This window comes from Manacus candei, unplaced genomic scaffold, assembly GCF_025592945.1.
Source record: "Manacus candei isolate 608988 ecotype Guabito, Panama unplaced genomic scaffold, ASM2559294v1 h1tg000119l, whole genome shotgun sequence".
Lineage (NCBI taxonomy): Eukaryota > Metazoa > Chordata > Aves > Passeriformes > Pipridae > Manacus > Manacus candei.
In genome coordinates, this window is record NW_026138167.1 from 2,630,044 (window position 1) to 2,646,503 (window position 16,460).

The window sequence follows — 16,460 nt, forward strand, 5'->3', positions numbered from 1 at the left end:
GTCCTGAAATCTGACTGGAGACTCACATCAAAGTGACCTGAGGAACCTATCAAATTTTAGGAGAAGTCTTAACTTTCAATTTCTCTTTGCAATGATTAGACTCTTACCTCTTCCCTTCATTTCCCCACTTCATTGCCTACTATTCCTAGTGTTCCCAAGGCTTCTTAAATACTGCAAATCATTGTTTCTGTAGAAAGAGTGTGTCTCAGCTTGGATTTGATACTGTTGGAATGCTCTGTAGTCTTCTCTGGAGACTCTGGAAAACTGTGTTTAGAGAGGAACTTACTGTCTGACCTCCAGTGAGGTGATTAAACTTGCCCCAAATTTCAGCTGAAAAGAGTAACACAAATGTGTGTCAGTGGGAAGTTTGTGCTGGCTTGTATTTTGCTGCTCTGTTTCCTTGTGTTCTCAGGGCCTCTCAGAGACCTTGTTTGCTTTTCAAGTTGTTATTTAATAGACCACAACAGTGAAGAGTTGCTGCAATGTCTGTGAGACCTGAGAGACAGGAGAGGCCCCTGGAAATGGTTTTCTGGATACCACTTCTTCACATCACATTTTTCTCTATTTTAATTGCTGTAAGACTTTTATAAAGCAATAGTTGAGCTGTTAAAAACACTGCAGGTGTATCTTAATGTGTTACAAGAAGAGCCCAAGTGTTTAAAATCATACCTTGATTTCCTTTAAGTGGAAAGCAAATGTCAGCTACAGCTGTTAGGACCTTTCTATACTTAACTGATTTTACTTTTACTGGCAAGATTAAGTCTTTTCTGCCTGATATTTTGCAGAAAAACAGTGTTCCTCCAAACTTGAAAAAAGGCTTACTGCAGGTATTTTTATGAATAAAAGAATTAGTCTCCTGCATTTTTTCAGCTTTTTACAAGCTTTGTTACCTAACTGCTTTCATTCAGTGAATATGTGACTCGGGTCACATTGTTATTTCCAGGACTCAGAGTCACCTCAGAAAAAGGAATTAAACCCAACTAGTCAATGTAGTTTTCTGACAGAGGGAGGAGCCATTCTGGGGGATGTGCACTTAGTTTGGTAGCCCTTTGTGTTTCTAGACAGTGCTCAACAAATGGCAGCTGTTTTTCCTACCACTATTTTAATTCCATTTATGAAATTTAAAATAGTGCTGAAAACATGCATTAGACTGGTGCCAACTGACAGAAAACCAGATTGCCTTGTGTCAGCTGAGCATCTCTGGCTGACCATAAGTCACTCATCACAAACCACAGTAGCCTGTGTTACCAGCAGATCCACTGGTGCACCAGTGTGTGGTGACACTGTGGAAGGGTAGGACTGTACAGATGTGTGAGACTACACTGCTATGAGCAGGACAGGTGTGGTGGTCTGTGTTCTTCCCAGCTCAGTATTTCAGGCCCTGTCAATAATCAGAGGTTTTTTTGTTAACTTCAGACAGTTAAGGGGATGCTGGACAACCCCAATGAGCCTGTGAGTGATCTCTCCTATTTTGATTGTATTGAGGGCGTCATGGAAAACTCAAAGGTAAGTTCTTTTTTCCCCACTTCTGTGCCAATTGTAAAGCCTGTTTGAATTTTCAGAAGTTTCCACATGCATATCAAATATGTTGGAGATGCAGTCAGTGCTACATTCCTTGATAACCTCAGCCTGAGATAGGTCTCTGAGAGGTCATTTCAGTTTTTGGTCACTTAGAAGGCATGTCACCTCGGTAAGACATTTTTAATTAAGTGACTGTTGTGCAGTGCTGTTCAAGTTTCTCCTCTCTCCCTTCCTCTCCTGTGCATTAGACAGCACATCATACTTTGGTGACATATTTTGACTGCAGCTATGAGAGAATGGCCCAAAGCATGAATGGGAGGCTTGGCAATGAAATACCATTGTATCATTCTGTGCACAACAGCTCAGAGAAATGTCTGAGCAGCCCAGACACTCCAGCACATCCGAGAATCTGTGTGAAGTCTCTGAAGTTATTTTTAATTTTACCGTGCTTTACATCTTCCTTTGAAGCCTGCTTTTGGTGTCCTTTTAATTTGATGTGCTGGAATTGTCTCGATCCTTCCTTCTCTGAAAGAAAAAAAGAAGTGCCTGACGGGTGTGCATGTCATCTTCTGTCTAATGCTCTGCAGTCAGAAAACCAGACTTGGAATTTTAAAACAAAGTGAACTGAATTCAGTGGGACACACTGTGGGAATTAATGTGTATTTTGACAGTCAGATAGTGCCAGCAGTCCAGGTGCAGTTTCATTTACGCAGAGTTTCTGAATTTAGGGAGAAAGATGATGCTGGATGTGTTGACAGCATCTGCAGGACTGGCTGCAGTCTGTGAAGTGCACCCGACTGCCAGGGGGGCTGGGGTGACTGGAGGATGACAGCAAAAATAATGAGGCTTAATTCTGTGTCCTCCTAGTCATTGGAGCTGTAACAGTGCTCATGTCTGCATGTCTGATCCCTCACACCACACAGAGGAATGTGCTCAGTTCAGGGAGGTCATTAACTAGCTCAAAATTCAGGAAGCCAAGTCCAAGAGGTTTGTGGGCCAGAACTGGCTCACTTGCTGTTGAGTGGTAGGTCTGGAAGATAACTTTGTTTTTTAATTTCTGAAGTCCTTGGAGAATCATCTTTGTTTCTTCATTTCCGAGGTCCTTGGAGAATCAATGGCAGGCATTTCCCAGAATGCAAAAACTGGGGATCTTTTGGTCTTCGGAGAATGTGTTGGAGTTGCATCCAAGGCTCTTTGTGGCCTCACAGAGGCAGCAGCTCAGGTAAGCTACTGAGCTGTCTAAAGCAAATATGTTTTCATTTTTTAGCAAGCTCATGTTTTGGGTTTGTAAATCTGAGATTCACTTCCTTGTGGTCAATAAATGATGACCTTGTACTACCTGGTGTGCTTGTGTGGGTCCACAGACACTGTGCACACACTGCTGCACTCTGCAGAAGGAGCAGGTGCAATAACATGCATATTCAATAAGGAAGGGAAATGACATCAAGAAAGAAACTGCTGTGGATAAAGCCAAGCTGCAGCATATGGAATTCATGTTTGCAGCTCAAGCTCAGAGCTGTTGCATCATAGAGAAGTGCACAAAAAGCAGCTGCAGGTACAATTAATGAATCAAGTTTGTAAAACTTCTTAAGGAGCACTACTGATTTCAGATATTAGGACTAAGAGGGAACCTGTTTCAACTGTTTAAATACTTCTGGAATAACCAAAATTCTTCAGCTGCTGCAACAAACTAGGGTCTGGTTGCTGTGATTTCACTGATCTGATAACTGAACTGTAGAGAGCTGGTACAGCCTCCTCAGGGAAGGATTTGGCTGGAGGGGATCATGTTCTGCAGCTGAAAACCTCTTCTTAATTTTCCCAAATATGGAATGTCTCAGTGTGGACTTAATCTCCTCCACATCTGACCCTGCACTGCCTAACTGCCATATGGAGGTGACAGGTAATTGTATCTGTAAGGGATACAAGAAATCTGCAGGTATGGTCTGACAAAAACCCTCATCACCTCTAATTCTGGCTAATACAGGAAATCATTTGCCCATACTTGTGACCCTTAAGGCTTTCTCCATTGGCTATGCCAGTGAAAAAGAATGTTTCCAGGGTTACCAGTGGGCAGTTTTGTTTTGCCTAAATGAATTTTTCAAGGGTAAGGTTAAGTTTACTTGGTTTCAGTGGATTTATTGCTAAAAAGAAATGGTAATTGTACTTCACAGTATGATTTCTGAATAACCTCTGACCACCATGTGCTATGACACATATCAAGCTTATCAAAGATCCAAGATGGATTTAGCATAATTTCTTAGGATTGTTTTCTTCTTTTCTCCATTTCTAGGCTGCTTACCTGGTTGGTATCTCGGATCCAAACAGCCAGGCTGGCCAGCAGGGTCTTGTTGACCCAATCCAATTTGCCAGAGCCAATCAAGCGATCCAGATGGCTTGCCAGAATTTGGTAGATCCAGCAAGCAGCCCATCCCAGGTGATTGCAGAGGATGGCACGAGACCATCACCCTTAGGACACCTGACTTGGCTGTATTTGTCCAAGCAAAGGGGTTTTGGTTTGGAACCGCTGCAGAGCTGGAGCGTGGCAACTGTGACACCCCTCTGACGTTCTGCCTGTTTTGTGCCATCTGTTGTTGCAGGTGTTATCAGCTGCCACCATCGTGGCCAAACACACCTCTGCCCTGTGCAACGCCTGCCGCATTGCCTCCTCCAAAACTGCCAACCCTGTTGCCAAGAGACACTTCGTGCAGTCTGCCAAGGAGGTTGCCAACAGCACTGCTAACCTGGTCAAAACCATCAAGGTACAAATCCTGCTTAATTGTGCTTCCTTCTTCCTTTGTGGTCTTAGGTTTGGGGGATTTTTGTTTTTAATTCCTGTTGAGGCAGAATGAGAACAGAGAGAAATATCTTCTCGCTTTCTTGGATATGCGTGGTTTAAAAAATCACTAATTATGGTTCTGAAGGCCTGAACTGGAAAACATGTTCAGGGCTAAGCTGCTGAAGTCCAGATGGGAAAATTGGGCAATATTAATATTAATACTAATATTAATATTAGGAGAGGCAGCTGACCTATCCAGTATGAAACCCTTCAGCACTGATGTGTTTAATAAGCTTGCACCATAAGAATAGTCTACAAACAACTGAATGTGAAGGATTTTAATAGTGTTAAGTTGCTTAATATGTGGAGATTAGCATAAATATAAGAGAAAAAAAAAAGAAATAATTAATACTGAGAACCAAACAGAAGCCATTTATGTTGGTAATAGTCTCCTGTTAATAGTAATCTTTTATTTTCCAGATACCTGCCAGCAATTTGGCAAGAGGTAGTTTTTCTTCATGGAAGCAGAAATAACATTTGTGAAGCCATAGAGGACTTGAGATTCTAAACCCTTCTGGAAGCCATTAGCAGATCTAATCTGATTTCATTAGCTGAAATGTTTGCTATGAGATTGTGAAAGAGATTGGGTGACTTGTGTGGAAATGAGAGCAATAAATTACTGGTTTGCTTAAAGAAAAAAACCACTGAAAAATTTAAAAATAGGTCTGTAGGAAACAACCACCTTCACAAGCCACAAAAAGGTAGAAATTTAGCCCTTCCCCCTTTGGAGCATGAGGTGCTGAGACACCACTTGAGTGAGTCGTGGGAGTGCAATGATAGAAAAGCTTTATTCAGTCTCATGAAGCAAAGCAACATTTTAAAGTTTAGGGTCGATAACCAGCTAAGAAAAGAAACACACACCTAAAAGATCACATTCTTTGCATCAGCCCTGCTTGTGGAGGAGCTTTCAAATGTCATAAACACACAGCAGTTTAAAACTGGGAAGAATTAGACCAACTTTCTTCAGTTTTGCTGAGAAGCCCTTTCAGACAGAGCTCAGCCGTGGTTTCCTTTGCAGGCACTGGATGGAGATTTCTCTGAGGAGAACCGTAACAAGTGCAGAATTGCCACTGCCCCTCTGATAGAGGCTGTGGAAAACCTGACAGCATTTGCCTCCAATCCAGAATTTGTCAGCATACCAGCACAGATCAGCACTGAGGTAAGGCAGCATGCTGCACTTCCACCCTCCAAAAGCTGAAAATGTTCAATTAATCCCGTGCTGGGAGAGAGTGAGTGTAAAGACCAGCCTCAAAATGTTTCCTTGTGCTCCTGGGTGTTCTCAGGGCATTCTGTTGTCTTTTTGTAACATCTGACCTTGAATTTTTCACCGATAGGATGAGCAAGTCTCCTGTTAGCAAAGCAATACAGCACAGGTGACTTGCATGCCTTGGTAGCTGGATTCTTCCATGTGATAAAGTAATAAATTGAAGTAATAAATTATCCTTTTTCCCTCAGTAGCAGCTTTAACAAATGAAACCTAATTGGTTCTGAAAAGGATTGAAGGGACATCGCTGGGTTTTTTTCCTCTTTCACCCACAAGTTCTCCATCCTCAAACCCTGTAACTACAGCACAGTAGAATTTGAAAAGGCTAATAAAGGATTTGTTGGTTTTGAGGTTCTTTTTCTGTGAGGAAAAGAGATAAAAAAATAAATCCTTCAAGCTTCATAAAAGCTAGAGGCCATGTATTGTTACTGACTCTCCAAGTGCTGCTCCCTGCTTTTGTCAGGCTCTGTTCCCAATGGCAATATCAGATGATGCAGTAACTGTTGCAGTCTTAAAGCTTTGGGGCTATAATTGAAATGTAGGTGTGTCCTCCAAGACCTGAGTTTACCATGAGTACCAGCAATAAAATGGATACAGAGATGATGACCCAGTTAGTCATCAGCCATCACTCAGTTAGTAGTCCAACCAACTAATTCCTGGGAAAAGAATGCACCTGTTAAAGATTACAAGCTTTGTGACAAATAAAGTATATTTTCAATGATATTTCTGTAGTCTATGATTAGACAAGTGTAATTGTTTTCTCCTGTTTATCAGCTGGAAGGTGCCTTTGTAAACCTCAGACGTGTTGCTTAGTATGTTTTAGAGAAAGCTGTTGGCCTGTGATTTTTTTATTTCTATTTCTGAGTTGACTCTCTGTGAGTAGTACAATAGAGGAAATTATAATGCCATTTTCATGATGTTAATTAAACAGACTTCTAGGAGCAGGAAGTGTGGACAAACTCAAATAATCATTTAAATGTTCTCTCTCTCTTCACGTGCCTTTCTGACCACAGGGGTCACGAGCACAGGAGCCCATTCTGGTTTCTGCTAAGACAATGTTGGAGAGCTCCTCTTTATTGATCAAAACTGCCCGTTCTCTGGCCATCAACCCAAAAGACCCTCCTACATGGTCTGTGCTGGCCGGGCATTCCCACACGGTCTCAGACTCCATCAAGAGCCTCATCACCTCCATCAGGTATGACTTTTGGAGGAGCAGCGTGGTGGCAATAACTGAGCAGCTGCTCTTCAAGAAAAATACCATATGGCCATTAGCACTGTGTTATTTTTCCACGGATGGAAATGACTCTGTGATGCACAATATCTCCCCAGTTACACTGGGTGTTTAATCAGAATTGATGACTGCAGCACCCTGCAACACAGGGCTGGTCTGGGTTTGTGTTCTGTTCTCCTGAGGTAAATGTAACAGAGAATGCTGTACAAAATGGAAATTGTAGCTAATATTACCTCCATGTGCAGATCCTGTACCAATGTGTAATACATGGGAAACAGCTTTTTCTTTTTTTTTAAGGTCAGACAGTGTATAAATTACCTTTGCTGTCTGTTCTTTGCTACAGTGTTCTCTGTGTAGTTGCAAGAATCCTGTAGCAAGAAGTGAATATTCTTTATTTTTGGACTGAACCTCTCTGTCCATTTCTCAAGGAAAAATTTAAAGCATAGATCTATATTTAACTTCTTTGTATAGATTAACTCAAAATGGCATGAAAACAGCGAACCAAGCAGTGTTCACAGTTTTATTGATCTTTGATAATGATTGTACTGAAATAGCAAACTGCATGTCAGAGCAAAGTACTCAGAAACTAATCTTTGGTCAAAAATACCTGGACTGAATGTAACACCTGAGGAATTGTTTTCTGAGACAATTGTCTCAGAATGTGAATGTTTTTTCCTGGTGTCTGTTGCAATTTTCATCGAAACCTCCCTGAGGAGATTGAATTTCAACTTTTCTTCTGAGGCAACCATTTTTGTCTGTGTAACCATTAAGAAAGGAGTGGGGGTCTGTGTGTGTGTGTGTGTGAAAGTCTGTGCACAGATACCAAAATGCTTTAGGTAGAACAAAGCTGACCTTGGTCCTCGTTGCTCTCCTCCCACGTGTTTTATGTACTGTCAGGTCACCCAGCACCCCTGTGTGATCCAGGAAGGAGCTGCCTCCTGTTACGACCCGCTCCAGAAAAAGGGGAGGGGGGTAACCCAGGTTCTTATCAATAATTCCCTTGGGGTGGATTAGAGTGAAATGACACTGAATAATCAGTGTGTGAAAACATATATAGGTAGGGTCCATTTTAACACTTTAGTTTGAACAGGTATGTCAGCATTTTGGCTGTTGTCATCTATATCATCTATCATAGGGGTAACCCCTGGGGGGAAAATGCATAAGGGAGAGAAAGGAAAGACAGGATAAGGGTAAGGAGAGTAAGGGAAAGCAAAGCTGAGAGTGGAAGGCTGTCTATAGTCACCACCCACGGGGTCCAGCGATGGGACTTGGGAGTTGCAGCTTCCATGTCTGTGAGTTGGAGTGGTGGCCTTGGTCCATTGGGGGTGAAGGAGGGAAGCCCCCACACTCCAAGAAGTTATGAGTTACTGTATCCATGGTTGGTGTCCCAGGCCATGCCACGAGCCCCCAGCATCTCCTGGGGCTGTGCTGAGTTCCTGAGGGGTCTGGCCAAAGGGTTTTTCCTGCCTTTCAAGATGGGCAGAGGGGGAGGGATGGGCTTTGATGGGCCATCAGAGGTCTAATGCAAAAGTCGTGCAGAAGCCTGCAAAAGTCCCTTGGCAATCCTGGAATGCATAAATCATTAACCATTTCAGTCTCTGACACCTCCTTCCCCCCAGGCTCAGTTCTGTGTCTCTGTCTGGCAGGGACAAGGCCCCGGGGCAGCGAGAATGTGATTTCTCCATCGATGGGATCAACAGATGCATCAGGGACATCGAGCAGGCGTCCCTGGCCGCCGTCAGCCAGAGCCTGGCCACCAGGGATGACATCTCCGTGGAGGTGAGGGACAGACACAGACACAGCAGTGCTGGGCAGCCTCCCTCACCCTGCTGCTGTTCTGGGCACTGGAAGATTTGGAGCTCAGCCCTCCTACTGCCACTGAGGGGAGAAGTGTCCTTACTGGAACCTTTGTAGGCAAAAGCACACACTGCCCCAAGTGTAGAGATTATGGAAAGATATTGGTATCACCAGGCAAAAGCAGAGGTGAAAGTAGTTATTTTTTACTGCCACCCACATGTTACTCTGATTTCCTGTGCTGACTTGACAGACTGAGGGTTCCTGTGCTGCTGTGCCATTTGGAAACCAGGATGCTCCTGAAACTAATCTGTTACTAGAAGTCCAGTGATGTAACTGTTGATGTCCTCTTTCTTATTGCGTATTTTCTCCTCAAAAAAGCAGAATTTGAAGTTGATATTGATATGTTCACATAAAGAAAGCTTCTTTTTCTCCCCCAGCCCCCTTCTCTGCCCTCTTTCCCCCCCTCCTCCCCCAGCAGCTCACGTTGAGATTCTCAGCTTGGTCTTTTCATACTGTTGTTTCTTGAAATTACATGTTTATTCCAGTGGTTTCTTGGGGCCGTAATGCTGGGCACGAGAAACACATGAGACCAAATTAAGCTGAGCAAAAGAGGCTATTGCAGGAAATACGTTGTAATTCTGTTTTATTGGAATGATGAAGTTATCTTGGACACCACGTGGAACTGAAATAAACGTTACCAAAAATGGCATTTATTTATAAAGCAGTACAGGAGTATTACAAAGAGCAAAAGTAGTATTTATTTTCTCTTGCCTTTTGAGAGTGAGCTAAATCCTGGTGGCTGCCAAGACATCAAGTGCCTCTGAATTAAAAGCCAGTATTTATGTCTTGCTCAGGCCATTAATATGCTTTTTATTTGCTCCTGTCCCACAGACAGTGCTCAGGAGGTCAGTGCTCATCTCTGTCCCTCAGAGATGGCACATTTTTTCTTTGGCTTTCCTTACTCAGTGGATTTCTCCTATGAGCCTCAAAGTCTACAGCAGAGCTTTGCTGGTTTTCTGGTTGGAACAGCAATGCTAGATCTTTGTCAGGGCAAGAATAGTTTGGGAGACTGGGAGGACGTTGGTCACATTACAGTGAGAAGGGACACCTACCCCCCAGTGTGCTGGAGTGGGAAGGAGCCACCTTCTCCACACTTGTCATATAAACCTAAAGAGGGGCAGATCTATCTGAGAGTAAAGGAGAAGAGGGTTGAAAGAGGGAAAAGAAGAAAGGAGCAAGTCCATAAAGCAAGCTGGCAGTGGATTTCTGCGGGGCAGTGGGACAGTGTTGGCTGATCGAGGGTGGCTGTCACAGTGTGTGCAGCTGGAGAAGGGAACAGCTGTGGTGGTCACTGACCCTTTCTCTCTCTGTTAGGCCCTCCAGGAGCAGCTGACATCAGTGGTGCAGGAGATTGGCCACCTCATTGACCCCATAGCCACCGCAGCCCGCGGAGAGGCGGCTCAGCTGGGCCACAAGGTACTGTCCTGTGACAGGGGCACTGGAGATCCCTGAGAGCTGCATGTTAGGGGATACCCTCATGTCATAGCAGCTTCTCTTCCTGGGGGAGAGCAGAAGAAAGCATGTGTAAGGAGGAAGGATCTGGAATTTTCAAACACTTGGAGCCGAGACCAAATAAACCTGTTTACATTTGGGGCCAGAGGGAAGATATTTTCGCTGAGGTTTTTGATGAGGGGCTTTGTGTAAATGTGCCCCTCTGCTGTACAGAGTGTAAGTAGGGTCAAACTCATGCTTATCAGATGTCTGTCCAAAATATCACTATATATTCCTGAGAGAAAAATAAATGACAAGTTTTCTGTGTCAGTGTATTTAATACTGGAAAGGAATCACTCTGTTAGCATGAGAGCTCTTCCAGAGTTGTACCTGACTGTTTAAAACCATCAAATATTTCATAGTGTCTCAACTACTGGCAGGTTTGATTCTTGGTTTGCACACCTTTGAGGTGTGCAACAAATTGGGATTGCTAAGATGTAGGTAGTTAGGGAGTCACATTCCTCTTCCTGCTTGTGAGGTGAATGTTGACCTGAGTTGGCAGTGCTCTCTTAGAGCCAGGTTTTCCTGCTGAATGCTGTTTGCTTTGACACAGTGTAAAAGGCCTTATGTTTGTGAAATGATTCCTATGATTCAGGGGGGGTTTTTTATTTTTTTTCTTCTTCTGAGAAGCAAGATAGAAGTCTTAAAATTTTATGACTCTTGGCTGTCCACATAGTCTTTTAGATGGAGTAAACCTTTCAATATGTTTTCCAGCACATGAAGACATGAAGTACTGCCATTTTTCTTCCCTATGCCAGCCTTCCCCTTTCCTAGAAAGTTGCTTATAACCCCCACAGACATATGCACTCTTGAATTTTTGAGGCCTTGGGTCTACCAGATGATGCCACAGTGGGCTATTTGTGCATGTACAGTGGAATAACTTGTCCCAACACATTACAGGGATTTTGTATCCAGTAAAAACTGAAGAAGGAAAGTCTCATGGATTTCTCTTGTGGCTTTGTAGATGATGTGTCAGGTGGCAGGTAGACTGTAAAAATGTTCATTCTCATGTAAAATGTGCTTATTTCCCTATAATATGTGTGCAGCCCAAAGCAGGTGTTTCCTTAGAATGAGTGTAATGGTTTGGGAGCTGAGGGAGTGGAGGCTGTGAATATGAGCAGTCTCAGAGGTGAACAGAGCAATCCAAGTCCAGTACAGTCCCATCTGTCATCCACAACAAAGATTGAGGGATTCCTCCCTTGCTTGGAGGAGGCACTTTTCGGGGATGTTTCTGAGTGTCACGTGGCTCCTGTGACAGTCTTGAACACAGTTCTATATGACCTGAAGGGACTATGTGCTTCCAAGGGAGGAGGCACATGGCTTTACAAAGGAGCTGGAAGATGGGGGGAGACAGAATCACTGGGCACAGATACAAACCCAGCTCTGTACAGTGCAGACAGGGTGTGCTCCTTGAGCCAACCCATGTCCCCGTGGTAACCAGGGAATGGGGTTTCCCCTCAGTTACACCTGAGAAATGTGGTTAATGTCTTTCTGTGGTTGTTCTGGCTTTCTTAGGTAACACAGCTGGCAAGTTACTTTGAACCCCTGGTTTTGGCTGCGGTTGGTGTGGCATCCAAGACACTAAATCATCAGCAGCAGATGACTGTGTTGGACCAGAGCAAGACACTAGCAGAATCTGCCTTACAGATGCTGTATGCTGCCAAAGAAGGGGGAGGAAACCCCAAGGTAAGGTGGTTGTGTGGAATTAAGGGCGAGAGAGAAAGGCAGGTGTGGCAGAAAAACCAGCACCTTCCCACTGTACAGCCAAGGGATGTGTTTGCAGTGGAAACGCCACTGACGGCTCTCCTGGTGTCTCCTGTCAGACTGGGAACATTTCTCCCAGCCAGGGTTCCAGTCTGCCTCACACATCCTCTCAGGGGACACTAAGGCAGGGTATGACAGCAGCTCTGTAGGCTCTAATACAGAAAGCAGATGGTTAAAAACCAGGACCTGCCTGGTCCGTGTCCCAATGGGATGAGACCCTCCCCAGCCACAGCAGAGATGGAAGGAGCAGCAGCACATGACAGTAAATAACTCAGGTGTGATTGGCTTTGATAAAGAACCACAGTCCTTAAAGAATATTTGAAAAGACTGCAGGGCCTTATATAAGAGGCTTAAAGTGTTGTGTGCCATGGCTTCTTGCAGGAGTTAACAAACGTTGTTCTGGCTACTTTGCTGCAGTGTTTTACTTGTCATCTTTGCCCTGAAGTGTTGTTTTCAGTGCTGCTGTTTTCATTTCTTATATTTCTGATTCGCACGTTGTTTGGCATAGAGAGCAGTTTCTGACTGGCTGTTTTGTCACTCTGTCCCTTCAGGCCTCTCACACTCACGATGCCATCACTGAGGCTGCCCAGCTGATGAAGGAGGCTGTGGATGACATCATGGTCACCCTAAATGAAGCTGCAAGTGAGGTTGGCATGGTTGGGGGTATGGTGGACTCGATTGCAGAGGCAATGAGCAAGGTGAGCATAGAAATTCTGACCCCTTTTTCACTCTGTGCTTGGCAGCTGATCCACACTGCAGGGCTCTGGAGGAGCTGGTGCTGATTCCTCCTGGCAGTGGTCAGTCATGACATGCTGTCACAGGAAACCTAAAGATTATTTGATTTTGCAGATTGTGAAATAAAACCGATGTGGGCCATGGGGCTTGTGTTTACAACCTACACAGTACCTGTCAGTAGAATTACTACAAAATACTTTTGTTCAGCAATATGCTGCCACTTAACTGCCATCTGAGGTCAAGCAGCCTCTTATTTTTGCTTCCTTTTTTCCTTAGCTTTCATGTCAGTCTCTTAAATGAACAGCAGGCCGACCTTGAAGCAAGTTACTTTCAGAGAAGATGATGTCAAAGCTTTAAATGCCTTGCTGTGCTTTGTAATGCATTCTACTGAAGATGTATAGTTGCAAAATGTACATAAGTTGAATCCAAATAATTGACTTTTCCTATCCTGACTTAAGAAATGAAGACTTTAGCACATAAAGAAATCTTATGTTATCTTCTGGCGCAAACATTCTGGTTTGTAACTGTTGCACCTTCCCTTCTATATTTGAGAAGTGCAGGTGGTTTGACTTTGGGGGAGAAGTGGACCTCATGCTCAAAAAACTCTGCACTGTGTATTCTCCGTGTCTTCCATGCTCATAACCTGGGCTAAAGTATTTGCTGAGCTTCTCTGTTTATCCTGGTGCACTGTTGTCATTTGTGTATCTTGAGAGAGAGGGGATTATAAAATTGGATGTATAATACAATTTCACTGTTGAGTGTAAAGCTACCAGTTGTGATTTTTTTAATACTGTGTTTTTCCCTCTTTCTTGCAGCTGGATGAAGGTACCCCTCCAGATCCCAAGGGAACCTTTGTTGATTATCAGACAACTGTGGTGAAATATTCTAAAGCCATTGCTGTAACAGCACAGGAAATGGTAAGAAATTAGCTTACAACAGGGTGTAAACTCTGTGTGAATAAGGAAAATGGAATTATTTGCAGTGTCGTGACACTCTTGATCATCAAATTTTCAATAAACTTATCTCTTTAGGGGTAACAGAGCAAAAGAAGAGATGATTTTGTCCATTTAACTCTTGCATCTTAGTGGTGTGATTGTAGGGGGTCCTCTGTGGGAGGAATGCTGGATTGTATTGTGGCTCTTCTGCTCAAAACCTTATTTGGCTCATTTTTGAGGAGAAGTGAAAGGAAAACTTTTCACCAACATGCTTTTTTATCAACCTGTTTAATTGGGCTGAAATACCACCTTTTGTTGATTGATGACTTCAGGTTACCCTTTCACACCCACTGTTTCATTTAGCCTGTGAAATAACATCAGTGTTTTCAGGGCCCTGTGATACTCAGTGAGTGAATGCAGATCGACATCTCACATTGTCCTTGCCTTTCTGTGATTCACTGGTTTGAACAAAAGAAAAAAGTGACACCTGTTGAATGGAGATTGCTCTTGACTCATGTTTCACAGTAATGCTTAATGTGTTTGCCTTTTGCACAGTGCTGTGGTTGCTCATTTGTTTTTGAGAGAGTTGACAGGAATGTTTATTTATGCTACAGTCCATTGCTCCTGCAGTCAAGACAGGTTGATGATTCCCCTATCTATGACAATCTATTTTTGTCTAAAACTAGTTTTGTCCCAGGGGTGGAACTCCATGGCTTTTACTAAGCTTAATTGAGACAGAAGAAATATCTCTGTTAAATGGTCGGCTTTTTCTAAAGAGAGCTTCAGTTATTTCACAGAATCAGTAAGGTTGGAAAAGACCTCTGAGATCATTGAGTCCAACCTATGACTGAACACCAACTTGTCAGCCAGACCATGGCACTCAGTGCCACATCCAGCCTTTTCTTAAACACCTCCAGGGATGGTGACTCCACTGCCTCTGGGGCAGCCCATTCCAATGTGCAGTCACCCTTTCTCTGAAGAAATTCTTCCTAATGTCCAACCTAAACCTTCCCTGGCACAGCTTAAGGCTGTTGTCCTCTTGCCCTACTGCTGGTTGTCTGGGAGCGGAGACTGACCTCCACCTGGGAGGGTATTTATACTGATATAAAGTATTTATACTGATATAAAGTATTTATAATGATCTATAGTATTTACACTGATTTATATCCTGAAGTTCTACTGAGATGTTCTGCGTAGTCCTGCCTGTTGCTTCTCCATCCCGTTCCCACATCTGAGAGGTGCTTTGCATCAGTCCTCAGATTTTTTCCATTTCCATGCTCCTGTGCCATGACAGACTGATGGAGGTTAGCTCACCTTTGACAAAATAAGGTGGCTGTGACACACAAAACCCACTTCTCTTCCCGGTCCAAATAACTGTGTACCTGGCCCCTTGTGTCAAAGAGTGAGTTATCGGCTCTAACTGCTGCTCCTTGGTGGCCCGTGTGTTCAGCGAGTGCCTGGTTACCGTGACTCTAATAAAGCATGTTTGCTTGGGTTTTCCTGGAGCTCCTGCTGGAGGACAGGTCCCTTCCATGGCAGGGGTTTCCCCCGTGCCACCCGCGTGGCCAAGCGATGAGTGTGCCTCTAATCCGGAGCGTATTAACCGGTTGTTCTCACGCCTGTCATTTCTCTCTCGCCTGTGTTCTCTCCCCAGATGACTAAGTCGGTTACTAACCCGGAGGAGTTGGGAGGACTGGCATCGCAAATGACCAATGACTATGGGCATCTGGCTCTGCAGGGCCGGATGGCCGCGGCTACGGCAGAACCAGAGGAGGTCTGCACTTCTTGGGCCTCTTTTTCCTCTGCACGTGGTGGTGTTCACATGGGGGTTTGAGGTGGTTTGGAGCTGGCTCCCCGCCAAGTCTCCAAACCTCACCACAAGAGCTGCCCCCCGCAAAAAAAAAACCAAGGGAAAAGAAAAAAAAACCAAGAGAACCAAAACGAGAGAGAGGCAGCTAAAGCAATATATATAAATATATTTACACTTGTATTACATTTATATGCACTTGAAATACATGTACGATTCCAAAAGGAAAAGGGAAAGGGAAGGGGGAAGGAAAAAAACCAAATAAAAAAACCCAAAATAGATATACACACAATCAGAAACTCAGGATCTAGCAAACTAAAGAATTAGCAAAAGAATATCTGACTACTCTCCTTGAGACAACAGGAAGTCACGCTGGAACGACCGCCGGCAGCCTCCGTCTGCCAAGGTCGGCCGGGCCTTACCAGGCCTCGCTCCCCAACACCGACAGCAGGGAACCCACACCCTCAGAGCCAAGGGAAGGAAAGAGAGCAAAGGCCTCTCCTCCTTTCTTCTTACACTCCTGGCTTACGTAAAAGTCATAGGGAATTACCAGGTAATCTGGCCACTTCCTTGGTTACAAACTGGTCACCAAGGAAGGCCCAGACTAAAATTACCACAGTGTTCTTTTACTGTGGAGAATACAGCAAAGGCAACAAGCCTTGCTGTAAGAATTACCCACCCAAAGAGCAGAAACCCTCTGGCAAAACCTTTGTCCGACTTCAGAAAGGAAAAGCTTGGGATAATAGTGGGCAGTTCCATAGGCTGTGACAGAACCTCCTGAATTACTTTGAGGCTTTTGCTTACAGGCAACTTGCAAATACAGAGAAAGCTCTTGATTTGTTACTATATGGCTTTCCTTCGATCTCACATGTTTTGACAAGTTACAAATTTACATATGCTTTTTCATCTTGCCTCTAAGTGATTTCAAGCATAACTTCCTGTCCTGAAAGTGAGAGTCAGGCAAGTGGTAGGAGCACAAGTTTCTTTTGCTGACAGGACATGTTCTGTACCTCAGAGTC

General features: G+C 44.0%; 1 protein-coding gene across 6 annotated transcripts in view; it reads left to right on the forward strand.

The window, feature by feature from the left end:
• TLN2 (talin 2) overlaps positions 1-16,460 on the forward strand; it is a 157,167-nt gene that overhangs the window by 105,634 nt on the left and 35,073 nt on the right. For 5 of the 6 annotated variants that reach the window (XM_051770456.1, XM_051770458.1, XM_051770454.1 and 2 more), the window contains 12 exons: positions 1,417-1,506; positions 2,621-2,743; positions 3,812-3,955; positions 4,119-4,280; positions 5,376-5,516; positions 6,635-6,816; positions 8,499-8,631; positions 10,024-10,125; positions 11,716-11,886; positions 12,516-12,662; positions 13,515-13,616; positions 15,289-15,408. In XM_051770456.1, the coding sequence (XP_051626416.1) occupies positions 1,417-1,506; positions 2,621-2,743; positions 3,812-3,955; positions 4,119-4,280; positions 5,376-5,516; positions 6,635-6,816; positions 8,499-8,631; positions 10,024-10,125; positions 11,716-11,886; positions 12,516-12,662; positions 13,515-13,616; positions 15,289-15,408 (1,617 nt within the window). The remainder of the gene's footprint in view (positions 1-1,416; positions 1,507-2,620; positions 2,744-3,811; positions 3,956-4,118; positions 4,281-5,375; positions 5,517-6,634; positions 6,817-8,498; positions 8,632-10,023; positions 10,126-11,715; positions 11,887-12,515; positions 12,663-13,514; positions 13,617-15,288; positions 15,409-16,460) is intronic. The other variant, XM_051770459.1, reaches the window with a different exon arrangement.